Consider the following 18,872-nt stretch of genomic DNA (forward strand, 5'->3'; position numbering starts at 1 on the left):
TGCGGCCATGTGGGCAAGTTTTAAAGGTTGAATTTTTAATAAATTAACATTATGCCGCGTGATGGAGATCGAGTGGAGATCAGAACGTTTTCGAGGTCCAAAAACCTCTTCTCAAGAAAATGTTTTGGTGAATGATGCTGTTCCAGTTTCAACTAAGTATAAAAACAATTGGGCTGTGAACATTTTTGCCGAATGGCAGAGGTTGAGAGAGGTTAAAGTTCCGGTATTAGATTGTGGCGGTCTCTTCAAGGACTACGATTTACACAATGTTACCGCTGTGAGTGTAGATATTGCTGGAATGGACGCTCTGTCGCTGAACTATTGGTTGTCAAAATTTGTGATGGAGGTAGCTAAAAAGTCCGGTGAAAGATACCCTCCGAAGTCTGTTTATGGTATCATTTGTGCCCTCAAGCGTTATTTGGAGGAGAAAAATGGATCAGAAGCTTTGAATCCTCTGGACGCTAGTGACAAAAGGTACTTGACAACTTTTAGAGCGAATTGGTTAGTAATTTAAAATGCACTGTTTCAGGACTTTAATTTTGTGTGTTATTTTTTGAAGGTTTGTCCTTTTCCGACGTTGCTTAGATGCCGAGATGAAGAATGGCGTTCGAGAAGGGCTTCACATTAAGTGTAAGAAAGAGGAAAAGGAGTTTGTGAGCGAGCAAGAAGAAGCAGTATTCTGGCAAAAGAAATTGCTGGGAACTACATCAGCTAAGTCGTTATTGAACACGATCTATTTCTACAACGGAAAAGTTTTTGGGTTGCGGGGGGGAGATCACAGAAATATTGTTGTAAACAACTTTGAAATTGGTCCAAATTTTATTAAGTTTGAAGAAAATGCCTCTAAAACTTATCATGGAGGTCTTTGTGATCTAAAGTATGTGCCGCGAGTGGTCAAGCACGTTTGTCATTCTATTGAGGAAAAGCACGAGCCGTGCCTTGTTGAGATATTCAGATTGTATGTAGGGTTAGTTGAGACTCATGCAAAGGAAGTTACTGCATTTTACTTTAAGCCATCAAAAACTAGGTTCGCATTCGATAAAGCGCCCGTAGGCATCAACAGCTTGAACAAGATTTTGCCTGACATGTGCGACGCGGCAGGCTTTAAACGCAAAACCGCTCACAGTTTGCGCGTTACTTGTGTTTCCTCCCTGTTCAATTCTGGGGTTGAAGAAAAATTGATTCGCGAAAGGTCGGGGCATCGTTCTAATGCATTGTTGCAGTACGAAAAGCCTACAGAAGAAAATGTGTCTAAAGTTTCAAAGATCCTAGGTCCAAGTGTTGTTAGTACAACTACATGTTTTACCACAGAGAAACAGGATCAATCTTTAACGGATGTTGTTTTCCAGAAAGGAAAATTCAAAAACTGTACAATTAATGTAACGATGTCTAAGAAGGAATAATATGTTGCTGTATTGTTGTTGTAAGCAATGATTTAAGCGGGAAAAATGCTGTATTTAGAATTATAATTAAGACTGATTAAAATTCAAGTTTCTTGATCAGTGTCTTGATCAGTTTTTGAACTAATCTACCGTGTCTTGATCGGTATGTTCATTGGGTATCAACATACATGCACCTGACCCAATTGATGCGAGCTGATTGGGTCATCAGCTCATGAATAATTAATGAGTTTGAGAAATTAAAATAAACTCTTGGAAATTGATGAAAACGAAAAGTAATACAACAAGCTGATACAATAGTTGTTTATAATTATTGATAGAGAGGCCAAAGTATTATACCAGAAAATAGTGACGCGGCAAATAGTATCATTAGCGTTTAAGCAGTGGATTTTTAAGCAATGTCCACTCTACCACGGAGGAATATGAAAACGCAGTTTTATTTACACGTTAAGGCCTACCGTCCACACTGATCCATCACGAAAACGGAGCTTTTCGAAAACGCTCTTCAAAGCGAAGGAGTTTGAGAACGCTGGCTTTTCGTTTTCCTGTGGACGGAGTAAAAATTGAAAGCGGAGCATTTCGAAAATGATGTAATCACGATTATCATTTCATCTCCCTGTCCAAGTTTTCTCAGAACACAAATCCAAAATAACTGGTGATTGTTGCGTTTTTAAATTTCTCCGGCATAGTGTGGACGGGCCCTGAGTCAATTTACTTCTTAGTTTTGTTTTCTTTATTGAATCAGTTGCGTTGGGACTGATATTTTCCTCGACCACACGTCAAGGCCTCTATCATTTTATTTTTATCATCATTATGATGATTTTTTTTTTTCTTTTCTTTAATCGCTTAACGATAAATGCAATAAACACTGACAGGGTCTAAGTGCATGTGAAGACAGCTTTACATGTATTCTCGTATAATGTTATATCGACATGATGTTTTTTTGCTTACTTTTGTTGCGCAAAGATGAGAGCATCACTAAACCTGAAAAGAACATAAAATATCTTGTCAAGTTAACGCCGGTGACAATGACGAATTACGTGATTTTAAGAACGGCCCTTGCGTAGGAGGAGGTGGAGGGTCGTGTTTTGCCTATATAATGATTCGAGTCGCTACCACTGTCTGTGAAGATAAGGATACGGAGATAGAGATGGATCGGACATGCCTTTCGGAAAGACGGCAATCACATCACCAGAACTGCGCTAACCTCGACACCAGTAGATAAAAGAAGACCGGGAAGGCCACGAACGACCTTGAGGAGCAGTGTAGAGAGACAGCGGCAGGTGATGGGATGGCAGTCACTGGGGGCCACCAACAGAGTCTGCTAGAGACCTATTCTCAACAAAAGTCCTTGGCACACCTGGATCAGATAGCAGAATGCCTTGCCAAGGTATTTTGGGGATAATACCTAATGACATCATTAGGGAACCCCCTTCTCTCTCCCCCCCCCCCCCCCTTCGACCCGACAATGTTGTAAGCGGGCAACGACGACTTCATCACGATAAGCAACATTGAGTTGGGGGAAAGGGGGCGAACTGATAAATTGCCCTGACAGATATTGCAAGAGTGGGAAGGTGTGCCAAGACTTTGTCGGAGATTGTAGATGGGTGGAGGGCATTTCTGAATGGCCTTAGGTGTCCTGCGGGGCACGATGAGGGATGAGAATTTGAATCGCCCGAATTACATTTGGTGTGTTACAAGAACTAGTATGAGTATCACTGAGTCAATTGAGGAGCAAGGGTTAACTTTTTATAAAGTTCTGTTGCACATCGGCATTTTTGCCCATTCTGTCACTTTTGTTCTTGAAGAGCGATTTACCATTAGATTCTTCGCTTCGAACTTTTTACATTGCTCAGAAAAATTATAAATGAGCCTTTTTTTGAGAAAAATCCCCTCTTAGTTCTTGATTTTAGCGAGGTTTTGTAGAGGAGGCGCAAGTGTAGTCATTTTCCGGCAATAAGTGAAGCGCCAGCTATTTGTTCAGTGTTAAACGGAGTGTAAGCCAATCAGAAAGGAAGATAATATAATCTGCAATACAATAATCTGCGATTTAGTTCTGACTGCCAGATACGTTTATCACTTGTAAATATTTATAAAAGATACTAATTTTAACTTAAAGGAAAAAACATGAGTCAAAATCATATACTATTTAATTTTTGCCGCATTGCAGATTTTACAGTGATCTTGTATTTTTTCGGGAGTTATTTTTTTCCCTTTGAATTGAATTCTGTGTGTTATATCTTTTATAAGCAGTATGTAACAAATAGAACTAAAACTGCAAATCACTATCATAACTGTCCAAATAGTAAGGTGTTTGCTATAAAAAAAAAAAAAAACACATTACTTAAGTTTCTTTGCAATCTGGCTTAAAGATGACAAGAAAACTGTAAAGAAAATTTTAATAGCAGCATGGCAGCTTTCAGGGAAATTCAACAAATTGTCCGTGAACTGACCTGAGCAACTCACATTCTTTACTAACTTGGATGATTATCAGTTTAAGCAAACATATCAAAGTAATTTGTTTCTTTGCGAACAAACAAAATAACAACTAAAATGAGAGATTAATATCTTCTGTATACATAAAGTCCGTCAAAAATTAATAATATACGATTTCTTTGACAACCGAACGTGATCATGACTCGCTAAAGAAAGAAGAAAATGTCCTATTGCAACTCTCTCTAACTTTTTTGACAGTATGGCTGACGAGCTTAATTCACGAAGTGTTTTTTTGACCGTCTTGGAAGCCAGCTTTATGATTTTGTTAAATGTGTTATCCCTGTTGGGAAATGTTTTAGTCTGTATCTCTGTTTACAGAAATACAAGACTTCGTACCTCGACCAACGTCTACATTGTCGCTTTGGCCATCAGCGATTTGTTGTCCGCCATTTTTGTCATGCCTCTGGCTACCGGGGTGCTTATTTCAGGCAGATGGCCTTTTGGAGGAACAGTTTGCCAGATGCACGCCTTCACGGCACAATTTGTCGTCTATGTTTCACCTATTACCATGGGTTTGACGGCAATTAACAGATACGTGAGAATATGCAAGTCGGATCAACAATATAAGAGATTCTTTCCGAACAGAAAATCTCTCATTTTAATCGTTTCTGCGTGGATGTTTGTTGTCTGTTATATTTTGACCGTGCGTCTCACGGGCTTACAAGATTTTCACTTCGTGCCTGGCTATACAGTGTGCATGAACGTACATCTAAGAGAATTTGGCAAAATTGTCCATTACTTTGTTGTCGTTGGCTTGTTTTTACTCTTCCCACTAATTGTTACTGTATTCAGTTACAGGAAGGTTTCAAAACATATCCGGGGACACAATATGGGAGTGGTACAAGCTCTTCAAAACAACAATCGGGATGTGACGGCGGTCAGCACACACGAAATTCGCATCTGCAGATCTTTTGTTGTCATCGTTTTCGCGTTTATGCTGTGTTGGATACCCATGTGGGTCATTGCCATTTTGGCGCGCTTCCGTGTCATAGCCAGAATGCCACGAGATATCCAGTTGTTATGTACTTTCCTCGTCAATTTGTCAAGCACCCTAAATCCTTTCATCTATGCAGGAATGAATCCTCTCTTTAGGCGAGAATTTCGACGACTACTCCTCTGTAAAGCTGGAGAGAGGGTCGAGGACAGCAACGGGTCAACTCGAAGGCCTAACACGCTTTTTTGACGACACCATCACCCGTTAAAGCTATTATTCTGAGTTAAGTCAGAAATTTAATTCGGGCATTTTACTTTCAAATTTTCGCAGTTTGCAATCTGTCTTTAATCTTACACAGTCGTCTACTAACTTAGAAACTAATAACTTGGAGATTTCTTCGACTTGAAAGTACCATCGCGCATCCGAGAAATTGCCGCGTGATATACAGTTCTTTATAGGTGGCCAACAATAGCCTGCTGCTTTTTTAGCACTTCTCCTTTGATGCATCAATACTACCATTCTTGTTAATTTTAAGCTTTAAGAGTGCCTGCCCGTAAAAATCAGACAAATTCTTAATTTCGCGGCAAGGGTGGAAAATTCGATTTCGCTCATATTCTTATGGTAGATAGGCTAGGGCATGACAAAAACTACTGGATAGTTTTTTTGAAATATGCAAATTACCAAATTCCGCTAAAATCGTCATTAATTTGACGCACCATTTTATTAAATAAGTTTGAGAGCCTCACATGCAAAACCACATCATTCTTCCGTCTTTAAAACACTCAAATATTTTTGTGCAATGTTTAAATGTGTACTGGGTTGATTTTAGGGTATGTTGCGTTGTCTTTTGGGTGCACAATAATTAAATTTCGAAGACAAGTATTTCATTCACTTAAAAGTACTTCGTGAATATAATTAATTTTCACCATGTGCGAAACCTTCAAATGGACCAAGTTTCTGGTGGTTGAATTGCAGAAGGATGGTCTACAGATTCCTGTAAACATTTCTTTGGGCAAATGATTGTGAGCGACGCGAGAGCTTTTCAAAGTACGTCAAAAATGCAAATATTTGACCATCCGTCGTCAAATTTCAATTTACGGGATAGACGTATATTTTAGCATGCGCCACATGACTTGACCTATGTTAAGTTGAAATAGACACAGAGCTGATCATTTCGAAATGTTCTAACCTTACTTGCTGTAAAAGGCAGGTCCAAAGCCGATTTGACGTGTTTCTCTCACCATTCGTCGCACATAAAGCAGAAGTTTGCTTTTGTTTACATAACGTCCGATGTACATCGCCAACTGCCAACTTATTTAACGGTCGAATACGATGAATCTGTGACCCTCGTTCGACACATATGATCACCACTGCATATAAGTCAAAAACGGCTAAGTCATTCGTAGATAGTTGCTTGCTTTGCACTACACCAAAACATTACGTTTATGGCTTGAATCCTTGCTTGCAGCGGTTCCTTGTTCGTCACGCAAATCTGTCATCCCATTTTAGGGGGTAGGGGTGGGACAATTTCTATCCTAATACGTAAGGCTCCGTAAGGCTTGGAATCACTGGGAGCACACAATCGTGTTGAGTAGGAAGAGATTAAATTAAGAAATGAAAAGAATGAATAATTTACCATTGCCCTTGTTGTTATCTTTTAATCGACCACCGCTACCTACATGCCCCTGCATAATACTGTAACGCTAAACTCATACCTAGCTCTTTTCGCGCTGTGCAATTATTTTTGGTTTACATGTAATACAGTGGGCTACCCTCGGGGAAATGGGTGGCGACCGCTTAATGGGGCTAGCCGCTTATATAGAGGTTGGTGTACCTTGAATATTTAATTTTTCACTATCGGGCTATAAATTTCTTGCTGAACATGGAGTCAATTGAGTACAATCATGATAGACGTGTGTTTGAATTATCAATAGTCATGCAATTTTGGACTCTTATCTGCCATCGCCCTCTCCAAAACAAAGTTCTTAAATTTTGGGTGGCCGCTTAATAGGGGTAAAGGCAATAATGAAACCCTTATCGGCATGACCAAATAATGGCCGCGGAGGTAACCGGTCAATAGGTGTTTTATTTACAATATTTTACTGACGATAATTTTGGACTGTTTTGACAACAGTCCTCTATTTTCTGTTACATACCAATGCCTCGCCACTAAGCAAACAAAATACGCCAAATAAAATGGCATGGCCAGGGCTATTTACTCACGTAATTACTAATTAAATTTAGTCTGTTTTTCTCACGAACTAGACACGTTGTGATTTCCTATTTTTATTTCAGCTAGTTCTTGCTTTATTAATCTATAATTTTTTTATGGCGATTTTCTTACAATTCTAGTGGGTACAGGTACTAGCTTTATCAGCTGTTGTCTGAAACATCAGAACGTACAACAAACGTGATTTGGACCGAGGCCACGTACAGTATAGAATATGATTATATAAATATACACATATATTATTATATATATATGAAAAAACAGATGAACAATGATTAAATTGCTTCACTTATCCTGAGAGTACGCTATACAAAATAGATCAAAATGTGCAGCATATGCCAAGTGCAGGTTATCGACTGGATCGCGGGTTCATATTAGGTTAGCTTGTTGGAAACAGGGCAGGATTGTTCGGAAGCCGGTTTACGCTAACCCAGGATTAAAAGTTAATCGAATTATAACTTTTTCTTCTATACAAATGCATTTTGCTGTTTTGTTTTGTCTATATGGTGATTAGTAAAGCTCAAAACAGAAGGCCAAACAATATACAGAAACCTCACCGCAAAGTTACAAAACTCAAATCAAAATTCTACCTTTTTCTGGGTTAGCTTAAGGTCATTCCCCAGTATTGCATTGCGCATCCTTAGTGCGCATAATTTCTCGCGTAATTAGCGCGCGCGCATTAAAAAATGGCGGCTTTTTCTTTACAGCTGGACCTCGCCATAGAGGTAAATCGTCATTTTCTCGCAAACGAGTATGGTGACCTATCATTTTTTCCGTTGTTTTGAATTGAGTAATAAATTTCTCTGTGTAAAATAAATATGGACCAATTCTCAGTGTTGAACAAAAAGCAATCGCCGGAAACGTGAATTTAGCAAGCAATCATGACTACAATCATGGTGCTATTATCAGGATTTATATCGGTATAGACAAGGTGCTGTTGCTCCTAAACGAACATGGCAACCCCTCATTTTTATTTCAAAATTTAAGTTCCGATAATATAAACAATCAATAGGCAAAGCTTCACAAAAATCTCAGTGCAGGTTCTATTTCAGTGGAATGACAGGTCACTCCACTGAAATAACCTTTCAAGGGATTTATAGCAGAGCACCGGCGGCCCGAAATGCCGCCAACCGACGTACCGTAACTATAAGAACAGAAACACATCCATGCACAGCAATGGAAACCCATCCAACTCTTTTTTCATAGTTAATATGGCTAGCGGCATGGATCGCGGGCGCGTACGTCCAACGACGACGACGACGTCACACAACATGGCGGCCTCACTCCAACTAATACCAAGTTCTGGTTTACGGCGTACGTTTTTGATATTTGACATCCATGTTATGACCAATTGACGCCTGTCAAAACAAGGTATCCGCTGACCAGTTTCACGGACCATATCGCGGGCTCAGGTTAATAGCTCAACCGAGGTCTTGTGTTTTTTAACGCTGACCGCTGACCAATTTATTGTTTTCGATTGGATCGCAGGTTAATGTTAGGTTAATTTGTTGTAATCAGAGCCGGGTTGTTCGGAAATTGGGTTAACGGTAACCCAGAATTAAAAGTTAACCGAAATATTTATCTATACAAATGTTTGTGTAGTTTTGAATCATTCAAAATCAAAACAGAAGACCAAAATATAAACAGAAAACTTCACCGAAAAAGTACAAAACTCAAATCAAAATTCTCAATTCTCAAATTCTCAAACTTCTCAAACAAAATTGGGTTAGCCTAATCGGGCTTTGAACAATGCGGCCCAGGAACCCCGCTTTTACGTTTGGGTGAGTCTGTATATTATTTCACCATTTGAATTTCGCAAATATTTAGATCTGTTCAGCACATCGATCGGTTTAAAAACTTGTTCAATCCCAATAAAAAATATAATAAATAAGTCTTCATAACTCACGTTCTGCAAAATATCCAGAACTTGGTAATTTCACGTTGTTGTTTTGCAGAGAACGGCAAAGAAATACAAAAGGTCTTTTAATACACGTGCACAGCCATTGTATTGCTCATTAAATCTTCTGTTTAGTGGCGTTAGCATTTTTATTGCCGTTGCTGGTTTTTACTAGTGCATAAGCATAAGAATAAGCCGACATACGCAGACTCAGTAAGATGTTGATAATTGGCGCCTTTTGTTGGAAATTTCCCAAATAAAAGACGCTAATAGGCGATTTGCATGATGGCGTCATTTGACTACAACTACCAGAATCCTTCACTTTTTCTGTTTCTTATGCTAATTAGGGCAATTGTTATTTAAACCCCACTGGGATTTCAAAATATAAATAATAAAGAAAAAATCAAATCAATTCTGGTAGTTGTAGTCAAATAACGACAACATGCAAATCTGCTATTATCAACATCTTACTGCTTCTGTGTATGTGGGCTAATGCCTATTCTTGTGCGCTAGTGAAACCCAAGCCTTTAAGTCCCCTAATGTTGCTTTATGGTATCCCCCATAGTCCTTTTAACAGCTGACTTTTCGCATTTAAATTAAATGTAATCCAGTGTGGATGTGAGGCAATCTCGAGCAATTATCTGATGAAGTCTAAAGCAGGTGCGAGACAGACCACGATTTGAGACAATATTCTTTTGTTTTCAACGTTCCTCAATAAATAAAAATGTGCTGAGTTGCAATGTATCTTTGTACTCTCTACAATAGGTGAGACAGAATTTCGGAAAGTAGGTTACGGTAACTAGCGACAAAACAATTAATAAGAGATGTAAATGGAAGGAAGAAACTTGTTTGTCAATATAACACCCATGCGTTGTAAGTGAAGAGACTAAAAGCTCTAAGAAGCTCTCTGCTTTATTGAAATTAAAATTATAGCCGGAGATGTCATTCACCACTTTTGTTTGTGTTACTGATTGAATTATTCACCCGGTTAAGCACTCTAGACATTTTAGGTCAACAACTCGGATTCGAGGCAAAAAAGGAGCGTTGTTTGTCGCTTTGGCATGGCGGGCCTGACAACCTATCCATACTGAAATAACGAAAAAATACTGCAGATTATCCTCTGAGTCGGTGAAATATAACGCAGGTATGTATCAAGATAATTCGACCTGTTGGTCGTTAGTATTCTTATCTCCTTATTCTACAAACGAAAATTAGATCAGTGTATTACTTTCGTATTTTTCTCGGACTGAAAACATTATGTACAAACAGATCAAAAAGGCGTAATACGGACACTGGAATACTTATAACACCTTCCCTTACTTTCAAGTTTTGTTATTAACCTTTGATATTGATGACGCGTGATCGTTATTAGTTCGTTTTCATCTTAATGATGCTAAGCACGTGTCTTGAAGGCGTTTGCTGTTTTTTTGTCATGAAATGAGAGTTGGACCATGAGCGAAAATTTGCGATTTGGCAATAAATTCGGCAAAAAAAAAAAAAAAAAAGAAGAAAGAAAAAGAAAGAAAATAAAATAAAGCATTGTCATTGCTGAGGTTTCAGAAAAAGCATTTCATACTTTTAGTTTTTTTGATCTCTCGGTTTTAGCAACAGCTGCGTTAAATTAGCCCCTTAAAACACTCAGTCATATTCAGACTATACTGGCTCTATGGAGTCTTTCTCGATATCGGTTTATTCATGCCCTTTCATCACTGTAACCTTTACATAAAGAACTCAAAGACACCGATTTAAATCAATTGTACTTGTGTTTACATTCAGAGAGGGAAATATTACATGTACGGATCCAGTTGATTAACCGGAGAGGTCCAACATTGAACTTCGCCGGACGCTACGTGGGAAGTTAACAGTGGTAAATGTCGTGTCTTGTTAACCCACCCAACATTAACGTAGCTAACACATTGTCTCTCATCGTTTAATTGACCCTTTCAGACTACTTTAGCTACAGGGTGGCGGAAAATAATAATAATAAAAAAAAAGAAACAAACTCTCTCATTGGCTGGCTGAAGCAGCTGTAGTCTTCAAACTTGCTCTGTGCTTAGGGAAATAAGAAAAATATGGCTCGGAGTACCTTACATTTTGCCCTACCAATATAAATATTGTGCTTATGTGTGCTTCCAAATAGAAGTGCGTATAGATAAGCGAAAAGTCAAAGAAGCACTGGTGTGCGTTTTCTGATATGAGCGTTCAGATTGCCTTTTTCGGTGTATATGTTGTTTATTAATTTTCCTGCTTACAAGTGTTTTTTGTTATTTCGTGCTTTGCTTGATCTTACCATAATTCGAAAGTCTTCACTGAGGAGACATAACTTATCCTAATGAGTTCCCCTCTTTATTCCAAATTCAACATTACAATTTGTAATATTTGGCTAATGGAAATCGAGAATTGTTCAAAATTCTTTCAAAACTTATAAGACAAGATATTTTCATCTGAAATCATTGCCAAACCGTTTTTAGGTTACGTTCCGTTAATCCCTCGCCTGCTAGATTTTCCCTCCAAAACGGCACTTAATTGTTATGAATGTTAAGACTGATTCCGCTCAAAGTTCGAGCAATAAGTGCAAAACTTATTTACCAAAAATCTACTCATAGCACGGTAACTTTTGGAATACTATTTAAACCAACTCCCTTTAGTTCATTTCTCCAAGTGACTCTCCGATTAAATTCTCAAGAATTCTCTAGAAAGTTATTGTCAAACCTCGTAAGAATGCTTAACGCGTGTGTTGTTGTGTTTTTAACTAACGGGGAACGTCTGTTCAATCAGTTAAAATATGAATACCTTCAGGTTCAATTTTCTCTCGCGGGGTCAGCTTGAGAGTTAAAGTCTTGATAAGTTCTTGTCAACTGTATTCAAAATATTACCATGCCTTGAGGTGTTTCTGGTAATTTAATTTTTGCCATTATTGCTCAAATGTTCTACGGAAATCATCTTAATTTCCAGACGAAAACCCTCATTTGAGCATGCAAAAGGCATCGCCTTCCCTTTAGGTGTAGGCAAGATGATTCAAATCCACAAATCCAATTTTTTTGAAAAAGGAAGGTGGTGTAGAATAATTGAAGGTAAACTCGTTTGGCTACCAAGTCGATTAGCACCTGGCCAGTAAAGACCCCCTAAAGAGAGCGGTTTCTGGAAATAATAAAACAAAACAAAACAAAACAAAACAGTAGGCTGGAAGTAACAAAACCGAGAAAGCACTAGCTTTTCTTATCACCAAAACCCCAAAACCCGAGCACTACAAAAAACTGAACACGAAAACCGCAACAGAAATAAAGTAGCAAAATCGAAAAGCTGGATATAAAAACATGACCAAAACAATAAAACCGAAAACCCAACGCCCTTCCCAATACAGCTTGCAGGCATTCATCATTTTCGTATCGAATGAAAGTAATATAATTCAATAGGTTCTACCCAGCTTCGGCTACTTATTTGCTAAAACATGAAAACCGCAACAGAAACAAAATATCAAATTCGAAAAACCGGATATTTTGAGAGCAAAAACTGAAAAAGCCATCTCGCTTTTTCAGTTTTTGCCCTCTTTCATTCACTTATTTTGACTGAACGGGAGGTCCAAAAAAGGAATCCATTGGTTTTATGAGTGATTGATGGTGGTTTTGGCAAATATTTATTTTGAAAACATCACGTAATGACCCTATACAATGGGTAAAGAAGCTGGAAACTGCGCCAAAAATTTATCTAAATGTTTCATTACACATTTACTCGTTTAGCCTAAATTCACCGGGTGTTTCTTCCAACCATTTTATAAACGCACAGCATGTTTGAAAACACACGAAATTGATGACTGGAGCAGGTGATGTGAGCGGAAAACATGTAAATTTGTTTAAACCTTCAAACATGTCGTGTACTTGGCATTTATCGGCCAGACAGCCTAACCACAGAATTAATCAAAGGCCCTGGTACCGAGTTTGCTATTAATATTTTTGTTGATTGGCTGTCAGCAGTTTGTGTGTCTATTATTTTGCATCTGTCTGAAAGACAAATAATCGCAATTCGCATCTCAATGCAACGTTTCCAAGCTGAGCTGGCTCACGTACTGAGTTCTTGAATGCGGTTTTGTCAAAGTAGATTCACCATTGTGTTTCCACCCACGTTGATGAATATTCCCACAAATAGTGCAGACGTCTGAGCCATCTTTCGGATCCATCTGACAAAGGTAATTTGAAAGAGGATCCATGTATTTAACGGTCAAATTTCCATCCCCTTACATGTTGATGATGATTTATGCGTTGCAATCTGTGAATATGCTCCAAAATGCTTTGGCTTACATCAGGTAAGGCACTTACAAAAATTTAAGGCTTTGCCAAGCGATTAGGATTTGTTCAGCATTGAATGATGGCCACTTGAATTGTAATTTGAAAGAGGATCCATGTATTTAACGGTCAAATTTCCATCCCCTTACATGTTCATGATAGTTTATGCGTTGCAATCTGTGAATATGCTCCAATATGCTTTGGCTTACATCAGGTAAGGCACTTACAAAAATTTAAGGCTTTGCCAAGCGATTAAGATTTGTTCAGCATTGAATGATGGCCACTTGAATTGTGACATATAATTTGTATCACGCAGAGTCTATGGTCAGCTCAACAGGGACAGCGCAACATTTCTTCAATCAATATTTACAGATGGAAAACTAAGGATATCCGCTGCAGATGTAGTTTTGAAGAATTTTAATCTCCTCACAAAATTTCTGCGTCTTAGCAACAATTCTGTCTCATTGGGAGTCTTTCAAAGTACCACATGCAAACAATACTGTAAGTTATGAAATAACCTGCATTTTATTGAACGCTTGCGTGTAAATTTTTCCCTTTTATTCCACCTCTGATTATGAAATTTCCAATGAAATTTTAACAGAAAGTATCTCGAACCAACTGAGATAAAATCTTCAGACTACCATGTTAAGTATTATTTCTAGAGGAAAAAGATGTTACTTGTATTATTAATTCTCGTCGCCTTTAGTTAAGGCGTGTGGGAGCGCTGCATACGCTACTAAATATTCTTACAATTTTGATGCCTAAATCGTAAAATTGAATTGCAACGTTAATCTTGAATCGAATATGTCAACCGCTACGTTCAGTTTTCTTCAAGGAAAAACACTTATTTCATAAACAATGAGCTTTGTAACTTATTAAGTGGTTACTGTGGTTTTAAGGAAGATGTAGTAACAAAAACGACGATTTCTTAAACATGATGAAACGCGAATCCCGAAATGTTTTCATGCGATATTTTTCAGAGTATGACGTTTATGGTAATAAGCCCTAATGTGCTGTGTTGGTGGCTTTTACAGCTCGATGGTATTTATTTTAAGAAGTGCGATATGACAATTTATTAACCACCCTATTATGAATTGTTGGACGATTATTCATGCCACTACCTTCCGTTTATGATGGAATTTCGATATGCTTTAAATTTATTAAAATCATGAGATAAAAGTGATATTTATCTTTCCACTTATCACCTCCCGTGATTTAATTTATTTTAATATTCTCGCTATGTTACGAGTATCGTTGCAGAGCAGGGTTGTTTCCAGACAGAACTCAGGATCGCTGGTAACAGCAACAAACTAATTTATTTCCGTAAGGTAACTTTCGCGAATTTACAGCACTAAGCTTCTTCAAATTTGAATCAATCTCTCTCACAGAAGAAATGCTCGCTCTAATATACATGAGGCTTAAAGTTCTAAAAACTTCTATTTGGAACTAAGTTAAGTAGTTTGACACAGTTTCTAATCTGAGTAATTACATAAGGATCAGAATGTTCTGGAATGTTCTTATACAAATTGGTCACGGCTGAATGACTTCAGGTTCTAGATTGCTCTAGAACTAGACTTAGACAATTTTTCGTAACACTCTATCTTTCCGGTTAAAATCCCAAGCAACCATTTGAATAGATTATTGTAGCCAAAACATTTGCTACAATTTAAAGTAGGGAAATAACACTGATACAATAGCTATATAATTGTTTTATAAACTCTAGCTAACGTGTAACCCTAACAAAAGCCTTTCTTCTTGTACTTTCACGAAATGGTAAGATCGAGATCGTTAAATCTAGGAGACTGTTAGAAATATCAGATATCCTAAAACCATCGTTAGATGCTCTTCCGTGTTTCTTCTTTTACTTTCTTTCACTTGTATCATTGAGCAACTTTTGTTTTTGTCTAAGGGAATAAGATAATCACTTTCCAAGTGGTTTCTGTATCAGATGTTTAGGGATCCTGAGGGTTACTGCGCTCAAAAATTAAATATTCAGAGATGACTTAATGCCTTGAGAATACATTCACAAAAATCAGGCATATATAGAAACTAAGTTTACTCCTCTTACTGCCATTTTGAAAACAAAGTTTCCTAGAGGGTTCTCAAAGGACCTTTAAAAGTATGATCGAATTAAAGTTCTTATTTTGCTATGAATCAGTTCTTAATTGTAATTCAGAGAACAGAAAGTACTTAAGGCATTTCAAAATTTTATCCTCCAATTGATTTGCAATTAGCTTTTTTAGAAATGAAAAGCATTTTCTGAGTTTCTTTAGGGCAATAAAGGAACACGAGTGAGCGAGCCTTAAGGCCACAGCTTCCTCGGGTACCTTCCTCAAGTAAATACGTTAAAAAAAAAAAAAAGAAAAAGAAAACTAAAGATGCATTGAAATATCTAAAAAAATTTACAAAATTCGCTCAGGATTTCGACAAAAAAAAAAACAACAACAACAACAAAGTTCGAAACCATCTGCTTTTAGCGGAGCTGATTTGAGCGGATAACGCCTTGAAGTTCAAGTTATGTAAAATTTTGTTGCTTCTCGCCTCTTTAAAAAAAAAAAAAAACTCTAAAATACAATTTTTATCGTTCAGATATGTTGAAAGAGCATTAATTCCAAAAACTCGACTCCTGGAGGTCTTGTGGGCAAAAATATTTACTACCTCTTTCACATATCAAACTAATTTGTTTCTTTGCGAACAAACAAAATAACAGCTAAAATGAGAGATTGATGTGTTTTGTACACATACAGTCCGTCAAAACTTAATCACATATGATTTCTTTGACAACCGAACGTGATCACGACTTGCTAAACAAAGTAGAAAATGTCATTTTGCAACTCACTCTAACTTTTTTGGCGGTATGGCTGACGAGCTTAATTTACGAAGTGTTTTTTGGACCGTCTTGGAAGCCAGCTTTATGATTTTATTAAATGTGTTATCCCTGTTGGGAAATGTTTTAGTCTGTATCTCTGTTTACAGAAATACAAGACTTCGTACCTCGACCAACGTCTACAATGTCGCTTTGGCCATCAGCGATTTGTTGTCCGCCATTTTTGTTATGCCTCTGGCTACCGGGGTGCTTATTTCAGGCAGATGGCCTTTTGGAGGAACAGTTTGCCAGATGCACGCCTTCATGGCCCAATTTGTCGTCTATGTTTCACCTATTACCATGGGTTTGACGGCCATTAACAGATATGTGAGAATATGCAGGACGGATCAACAATATAAGAGATTCTTTCCGAACAGAAAATCTCTCATTTTAATCGTTTCTGCGTGGATGTTTGTTGCCTGTTACATTTTGACCGTGCGTCTTACGGGCTTACAAGATTTTCACTTCGTGCCTGGCTATGCAGTGTGCATGAACGTACATCTACGAGAATTTGGCAACATTGTCCGTTACTTTCTTGTCGTTGGCTTGTTTTTACTCTTCCCACTAATTGTTATTGTATTCAGCTACAGGAAGGTTTCAAAACACATCCAGAAACACAATATGGGAGTGTTACAATCTCTTCCAAGCAACAATCGGGATGTGACGGGGGTCAGCACACATGAAACTCTTATTTGCAGATCTCTGGTTGTCATCGTTTTCGCGTTTATGCTGTGTTGGATACCCGCGTGGGTCATTGCCATTTTAGCGCGCTTCCATGTCATAGCCAGAATGCCACGAGATATCCAGTTGTTATGTACTTTCCTCGTCAATATGTCATGCACCCTAAATCCTTTCATCTGCAGGAATGAATCCCCTCTTTAGGCGAGAATTTCGACGACTGCTCCTCTGTAAAGCTGGTGAGAGGATCGAGGACAGCAACGGGTCCACTCGAACGGCCTAACAATAAAAGCTATTATTCTGAGTTAAGTCAGAAATTTAATTCGGGCATTTTACTTTCAAATTTTCGCAGTTTACAATCTGTCTTTAATCTTACACAGTCCTCTACTAACTTAGATACTGATAACTTGGAGATTTCTTCGACTTAAAAGTAACTTCGCACATCGGAGAAATGGCCGCTTAATATACTGCTCTTTTAAGGTGGCCAACAATAGTTTGCTGCTTTTTTAGCTCTTCTACTTTAATGTATCAATACTACCATCCTTGTTAAGTTTAAGCTTTAAATGCTTATAATTCAAAATTGGGTTGGGTGATCCCCAACTTTAGAGCACTCTTATTATTTAATTATTTAATTTTTTCACACAAACAAACAAACAAACAAACAAACAAACAAAACAAAACAACAACAAAAAACATAAGTGGGCCTGAAACCCTTCTCACAATCATGTCAACTACGATTTCCTTTTCACGGCAACCTTTTTCTGCTTGAGCAGAGATAAAAACCAATCAGTAATTTTCTTACTAAATAAATCCAAATTAGGAATGTTGAATAATAATTCAGTGCATATGACTCAACTAGATCTTATTCTTTAACTACGGTAAAGTTAAACTACATGGACAAATACCTGCAATCGAAATTTGAAAAGAAAAATATATCCTTAAAATAAACGTTATGTGTGGATTTTCACCCATTATAAGCACAGAAGGTTACAGCACAAGGGCTAACCACCAGAAAATGGAGAAATCGTCAAATTGCAGTGATTCATTAAGGTTTTTGTCAGCCGATCTGTTTTTTTTTTGTTTTTTTTTTTCTGTATTGAATTTTCGGTGGCTTCTGTCCACCTCCAACAGAGTTGCAATGTTTATTAAGGTGCATTCCTGCTCGCGACGCAAGCCTGCGGGTGATGTCGTTTTGTTGATTTTCTTTTTTCAATTAACAGTGAGTAAGCGCGAGGGAGCGGTTTCCTCTCGTTGACGGTGGCGCTGTGCAAAGTTGTCAACTTTGGAAAGCGCCGCCTTCAACGAACCTTTTAAGATATTGCAACTCTGATGGGGGTGGACAGAAGGCACCAAAAATTCATTTCCGAAAACAAGCGATCAGATAAAAAAGAAAAGCTTAACAGTAACAGTAACAGATATCTCAACGAATGTCTATCACCGATCGCGGCACCGGAAGCAGCAATTTACAAAGGGACCTGAAGCAATGAAGACGACAGCGCCAAGGACGACGCCCAGTTAAAAGGGATTTATAGCAGAGCTCCGGAGGCCCGAGGAGCCGCCAAGCGACGCACCATAACTATAGGAACAGAGCCACATGCATACACGGGAACGAAAACCCATGCAACTGTTTTTTCATGGTCAATATGGCTAGCAGCAACGACGACGATGACGTCGCACAACATGGCGGCCACACTCCAACTAATACCAAGTTCTGGTTTACGGCGTACGTTTTTGATATTTGACATCCATGTTATGGTCAATTGACGCCTGTCAAAACAAGGTATCCGTTGACCAGTGTCACGGACCATATCGTGGGCTCAGGTTAATAGCTCATCGAGGTCGTGTGTTTTTTAAAGCTGACCGCTGCCCAATTTATTTTTTTCGATTGGATCGCAGGCTAATGTCAAGTTAATTTGTTGTAATCAGAGCCGGGCTGTTCGGAAATTGGGTTAATGGTAACCCAGAATTAAAAGTTAACCGAAGTATTTATCTATACAAATGATTGTGTACTTTGAGATCATTCAAAATCAAAACAAAAGGCAAAAATATAAAACTTCACTGAAAAAATACAAAACTAAAATCAAAATT

At 38.0% G+C, this 18,872-nt stretch overlaps 2 protein-coding genes across 2 annotated transcripts; both read left to right on the plus strand.

Moving 5' to 3' along the window:
• The first annotated feature begins 3,981 nt into the window (after positions 1-3,981).
• Positions 3,982-5,676, plus strand: LOC145481744 (melatonin receptor type 1A-A-like). Its single transcript, XM_081460270.1, has one exon. It carries the CDS (start codon positions 4,096-4,098, stop codon positions 5,077-5,079), a length of 984 nt encoding a protein of 327 aa, XP_081316396.1. The 5' UTR covers positions 3,982-4,095; the 3' UTR covers positions 5,080-5,676.
• A 10,421-nt stretch (positions 5,677-16,097) lies between these two features.
• LOC145483144 (melatonin receptor type 1A-like) lies at positions 16,098-17,049 on the plus strand. Its single transcript, XM_081461738.1, has one exon. The coding sequence runs from the start codon at positions 16,098-16,100 to the stop codon at positions 16,986-16,988; it is 891 nt and encodes a 296-aa protein (XP_081317864.1). The 3' UTR covers positions 16,989-17,049.
• The last annotated feature ends 1,823 nt before the right edge of the window (positions 17,050-18,872 follow it).

This window comes from Orbicella franksi, chromosome 3 (assembly GCF_964199315.1).
Source record: "Orbicella franksi chromosome 3, jaOrbFran1.1, whole genome shotgun sequence".
In the NCBI taxonomy this organism is placed as follows: domain Eukaryota; kingdom Metazoa; phylum Cnidaria; class Anthozoa; order Scleractinia; family Merulinidae; genus Orbicella; species Orbicella franksi.